A 6,119-nucleotide genomic window follows, 5' to 3' on the forward strand; every position below is an offset into this window, starting at 1 on the left:
AGAAACATTTCTGATTATTATCAATGTTGAAAAGAGTTGTGCAGATCAATATTTTTGTGGAAATGGTCATACGTTTTATTTTTCAGGATTCACAGATGAACACAAAGTTCAAAAGAACATCATTTATTTGAAATATAAATCTTTTGTAACATTAGAAATGTCTTTACTGTCACTTTTGATCAATTTAATGTGTCCTTAATGCTGGATAAAATTATTATTATTTAAATCTCAAATAATTTCAAATAGTTTCAAAAACATTTAAAAATCCTCAGTTATTCCAAACTTTTGAATATTAGTCTATATACTGTATATTTGATGTCAGTTTTGATCAATTTAATGCATCATTGTGGATTAAAAGTATTAATTGCATTTTTATTTATTAAAAACAAAGTATTATTTAAAGTAAAAGCACTTCTGACTCCAAACATTTGAACAGTAATAAATGTTGAGCTCATACTATCAGTAATTCCATATCATGCTAAGAACTCGTTAGTGGGATTGATGGCTTGTAGAACTTTTTATGACTTTTATGGTTTCACTTGTAAATCATAATTGAGGGTCGTAATTGCCCTCCTATTGATCTAAAACATAAAGTATTTGTGAACTGTTCAGTTTGTCAGACAGTTTGTGAGTCTTATTGACTTTCAAAAAAAAAAAAAAAAAAAAAACCAAAATATCTATTTTTGTGTTCCACAGGAGCAGGGGAATCTATACTAGTTTAACTATATGTTTGTTTAATTTGCTGAAATTCTGTGTATTTACAGGAAACACTAGTCTAACATCTCACTTTCTGTGCATATCTAGTAAGATATTACCTTATGGGTTTAAAACAGATCGAATTGTACAGTAAAAGTTGAATGTCAACAAATAATATTTATTCAGCAGACACACAGTTGGCAAACAGAGGTGGGAAACGGCATATGTTATGCTTACGCTTCAGCCAGAGCCCATTGTAAGAGCATCGATCGTGTGCTTAAATCACTCTGAAGGAGAGAGAGAGAGAATAATAGTGAGCATCAGAAAGTGTCGAGGACAGCAGTCTGAGAGACGGAGCGGCTGCTCATTCTGCCTCCTCCCTTATTAGTGCACCTAACGGGTCAATAGGGTTATTAACGAGCCGGTCTCTGTGCATCCACAGGTCGTCGAGGACTGGAAGTACGTGGCCATGGTGGTGGACCGCCTGTTTCTGTGGATCTTTGTGATCGTGTGTGTGGTGGGAACGCTGGGTCTGTTCCTCCAGCCGCTCCTCCAGAGCCACACCGCAGGCATCCAGCAGCCCAGCGCAGAGCCGTCCAGACGAGATGGGATGTGAGCCGGAGATCTCAATCAACTCATGCTTTATATATATATACAGCGGTGGCCAAAATGATTAGAACACTAGTATTTTTTCACCAGCTAAAAATGGGTTCAAGTCAGTTATTTCTATCTTTTGCTGTAGTGTGTCAGTAGGAAATATCAGTTTGCATTTCTAAACATTCCTTTTGCCATTAATTGTGAATCCAGTGAGATTTTTGTGCTGCACACAGAGATCTGATCACTGATATATGTGACCCTGGAGCACAAAAGCAGTCTCAAGTCGCTGGGGTATATTTGTAGCTATAGCCAACAATACATTGTATGGGTCAAAATTATACATTTTTCTTTTATGCAAAAAATCATTAGGATATTAAGTAAAGATCATGTTCCATGAAGATATTTTGTAAATTTCCTACTTTAAATATATCAAAACTTAATGTTTGATTAGTAATATGCATTGCTAAGAACTTAATTTGGACAACTTTAAAGATGATTTTCTCAATATTTTGATTTTGATTTTTTTTTTCACACTCAGATTCCAGATCTCGGCCAAATATTGTCCTATCCTAACAATATATTTATTCAGCTTTCAGATGATGTACAAATTTCAATTTAGAAAAATTGACACTTATGACTGGTTTTGTGCTCCAGGGTCACATATTATATGACCGAATATGACTGCGAAGTGCTTAAAGCTCGAGTCGAACCAAATGGAACTCCAGAATTTATGATTGTTCCCAAACAGGTTTCACTCCCCTCGTCTGCCATTGGTCAGAAACAACAGTTAACCCCGCCCACCAATTCTTATTATTGCTTGAGCCACTGTTAGTCACTTTTTTCCACTTTTCAGGGAAATAAAGCTACAAATGGCTTATCAGTCTCTACATATTAAGCCTGGGTAAATCTTTACTTTAAAGCTATTTTCACTCAGAAGTTGCTAGTAAATTTCACAAGTAGTTACGCATAACACTTGATTAAACAAGAATTTATGAAGTTGAGAGATTGAAATGGTATTTTCTTGTAAAACATGGCCTCCAATAATCTGTTTTATTTTTCAGTGGTCTTGATAAGATACACGAGGTTTGATTCACTGTGTAATATTTTATCACATTTGCAGCCATTCATGTCAATTTTGGCAAAGTCTTAATCAAATCTGCACAAATGTGTCTGTTCTTGTCTGGATGCTTGATTTGCTTGATAGTCTTCTCTTTGCTACTCAAGCATTTATCAGCTGTCTTTTTATTTCTCATCTTCTGTTTCTCCTTGTGTTCACCTGAAAGCACATTCAGATCTGACCTGATGTGAATCACTATATGTACAGCGCCACCTGCTGGCTGTGTCTGTATCTGTCACTCACATTCACACCTGCTGGCTGTGTCCTAATCCAGACTACAGTGCATCACCTTCATTCACGGCGCAGAATACTGTATCTCTTTATACAGTGTCCAGGTGTGTTATATAACAGGACCAAGAAGTGTTGGAGGTTTTATATGTTCCCAAACATGCATGCGGGACAGTGTCGGACTCTGGGAGTGAGAGTTATGGAGTTTGTGGATTTCAGTCTGAATCCGCAGCTGTTTGAAACATACATCATTTCTTGGAAAGCGAACATTGGGGTCACACTGATTATTCTCATATAGCTACTAATATAGAAACAGAGACCGATGTAGCAGTTGTAGCAAAGTGTTTTGAAAAATACCCAGTTAAAGAAGTTCTGACATGTTTTTGTGTTTATTAGGTTACACCTTGCATTAAATATGGACTGCAGGATGATCTTTTATTCTATTATTTGGATCTTTCTCTGAGGTATAAAAACCCTCCAGTCTCTCAGCCAGTATTAAATGTGTACTTCATGGTGAAACCGTAAAATCCTCATGTGCTTTATCATGTAACAAAGTCATAGTCACATATGACCTCGCATCATGCGTGTTGTGTTTTTAAGATGCATGTCGAGTTAGAGGTAGAGGTGAATATTAACTTGAATTCGTCCTAGTTTAACTTTTGAAAAGCAATTCAGTTTAACTTGTCGCTGGTCGAATTCTGAGTGCGTTTGCTGTTTTGCTCTCTCTCTCTCTCTCTCTCACTTATTATTTTTTTTAAATTCAATTCAATTAAGCTTTTTTAGCATGACTGTGTAACAATGTTGCCAAAGCATTAACATATATATAAATAATAAAACGAAACAAAACAACAACAGATGACAAATAAATAAAATCCATCTAAATAAATGAAAAGATAAAATGAGTCAGTTTAGAGTTAACTGTGCTTAACACCTAACATTGTGAATGCCTAATTTTGCAGCTGTTGTCATCTTCAAGTATGAAGGGCATTTTCTCAGTAAATGAGGAAATCAGTTCTTCAAATCTGGGGAGAAATGTTTCCCTCACATTGTGATATTTAGGACAAATCAGCAGAAAGTGTTTGCTGTAGATTAGTGTCTACAGATCCTCTGCTCTTGCTCTGTCCATGTGTGTCTGTCTTCCTCTCTCTATTTCTAAATCATGCTTACTTCATCTGTATTTGGAGAGGATCTCGCTCTCTGTCTCTCTCTCTCTCTCTCTCCTCATCTGGACTCTGTTGGGTCACTCTTCTATCAGTTCTTCGGACTGTACGATGAAAACCAGAGCTCTTTTGCACACCGGCTACTGTCTGTTTTTTCTTCTGTCTGGTGAGTAAAGTTGTTGCTGTTTATTGAAATGCTTTATGTTTGCGGTCTATGAGCGACTCGAGCGCCGATTTCAAGAGAGCACTGAGAGTCAATGCCAGAAATCATCAAATAAATGCTTTCAATCATTAAACATTTCCGCCGGACCGTCTGTGACAACATGCCCCAGTAGCGGCGCACACGCTCACAGCTTCTGGGGTAACTTGTCACAAAGAAACCTGACATTAAACAGCTCTTTCTAAATACGTTTAATAACGCGTATAATAAATCTACTAAATACTAATAATCTACTAGATACTAAACCGGCAAATTCGCAAATAAAACTAGTGTGACCGAGCTTACGCCTCGGGTTCGCCTAAACACTTTTCAAATAATAAAATAAAGAAAGCGAGACTCGGGTATTATATGAACGATGTACTTTTTATTCTTCTTAACTCCAAAGAAACTCACATGGCACACCTGGGCGCTCTCGTTAACATGTGCGTGCCCAAACCTTGCCTACAGCAAGCCCCGAGGGACAGAAAAGCAATACACACACAAAGACAACCCCACAGCCTTAACATCAACTTCAAAATGTATGTTACATACGTCCCATCCCCCTAAAATAAACGTCCTCGTTTATCTTTCAAACAGTAAAGGATAGAACAGGCAACAAAACAATAATAATAAGCATTAACATGCATAATACCTTAATCTGCATCTCACCCTAAAACAATTTGTACCATCTAAAACACCAGTACAATTTACTTAAACAGTCGTCATTTTGTCCAATCCTTTTTTTATATATATATATGTTAACATGTACATTAGTACAGTACGAAATCTTTTAAGCAACCAGGGGGTTTCAACCTCCTCCCAGCCCTACTCACACCAGGTATGCACTTATCAGGTCCCTCCAGTGCCTCACTTAAATCCTTTTGAGGTTCACTGTGCTGCAACCCTCCTAACATGTCAGACTCTTTAGAAGGGGAATCAGGCAAAGAATGAGGAACCATAGATAGTCTCTCATCAGATGACAGTGTGGGAACCGGCAATGTATAAGGTCTCAACCTATTGTAATGCACAACCTGTCCTTGTCCATCTGAGTCCATAGGGCTAACGATCCAGTATGTCAGTCCTGGCTCACCACCAGAGTCAAAGATTTGTGCAATCTTAAAAGGTCCCTTCCAGTGGGGCGCCAGCTTCATGCGGCTCTCCACTGGATTATGGAGCCACACCATGGCACCGACGGCATAGGGCTGGTGTCTGAGGCCTGAATCATGATACAGTTTCTGCCGATCATGAGCCACTTCACTGTACATTCTAGCACTCCTGAAAGCATCCTGTAGATTTGCAAGCAAAGTGGACACGAATGCAGCATGAGATGTTGAAATGTTCTGGTCAAGTGTATGCGTGGCTAGTAACAAGTCAGTGGGCATCCTTGGTTCTCGTCCATGAACTAGAAAGTAAGGTGAAAACTTGGTGCTAGAATGAGGTGAAGAATTGTACGCAAATGCCACCGGTTTGATATAATTGTCCCACTCACCCCCACATGACAACAGTATCTTAGCCATCTGATCGGTCAATGTTCTGTTAAAACGTTCCACCATGCCGTCGGACGCTGGGTGGTAGGGAGTGGTGCGCGTTTTCTTTATATTCAGCAAACGACAGAGAGTCGAGACCACCTCTGATTCAAACTGGCGGCCCTGATCAGAGTGCAAAGATTCAGGAATGCCGTGTATCAAAATGTAGTCCTCAAACAAGCAGTGAGCGACAGTCTGTGCAGATTGGTTAGGCAGGGCATACAGGTTAACAAATTTTGTGAAATAATCCTCCACTACCAGTACATACCGATTTTCTTTGGTTGTTATTGGTAGTTCCAAAATGTCCATTGCGACTCTCTCAAAGGGTCGCGTTGTCAGGGACCCACCCATAGGTGCTTGATGAGTTGGGACCGGCTTACGACGAGTTTGACACGCTGTGCATTGCTCGCACCATATCTTAATGTCCTTAAACATAGATGGCCAGTAGCAAAAACGCCTCGCCCGTTCCCACACTCATTCTGGAGAAAAATGAGCAGCAGTTGGGGCCCCGTGGAGCTGCAAAAGTATGTCATGTTTAAGAGCAGGAGGAACTACAACCTGCGCAACAGGGTCCCCTGTGGGAGGACAGGAAACTG

The 6,119-nt window shown here is 39.3% G+C and overlaps 2 protein-coding genes across 2 annotated transcripts in view; both read left to right on the top strand.

The window, feature by feature from the left end:
* Positions 1-1,353, top strand: part of LOC107740358 (neuronal acetylcholine receptor subunit beta-4-like) — a 17,637-nt gene extending 16,284 nt beyond the window's left edge. The window contains exon 6 of the mRNA XM_016552783.1: positions 1,139-1,353. Within this exon, the coding sequence (XP_016408269.1) occupies positions 1,139-1,312 (174 nt within the window). The 3' untranslated portion in view covers positions 1,313-1,353. The remainder of the gene's footprint in view (positions 1-1,138) is intronic.
* Positions 1,354-3,713: 2,360 nt separating this feature from the next.
* chrna3 (cholinergic receptor, nicotinic, alpha 3) overlaps positions 3,714-6,119 on the top strand; it is a 12,242-nt gene continuing 9,836 nt past the window's right edge. The window contains exon 1 of the mRNA XM_016552781.1: positions 3,714-3,964. Within this exon, the coding sequence (XP_016408267.1) occupies positions 3,763-3,964 (202 nt within the window). The 5' untranslated portion in view covers positions 3,714-3,762. The remainder of the gene's footprint in view (positions 3,965-6,119) is intronic.

Source organism: Sinocyclocheilus rhinocerous, unplaced genomic scaffold, assembly GCF_001515625.1.
Source record: "Sinocyclocheilus rhinocerous isolate Xijiao unplaced genomic scaffold, SAMN03320098_v1.1 scaffold1006, whole genome shotgun sequence".
Classification (NCBI taxonomy): domain Eukaryota; kingdom Metazoa; phylum Chordata; class Actinopteri; order Cypriniformes; family Cyprinidae; genus Sinocyclocheilus; species Sinocyclocheilus rhinocerous.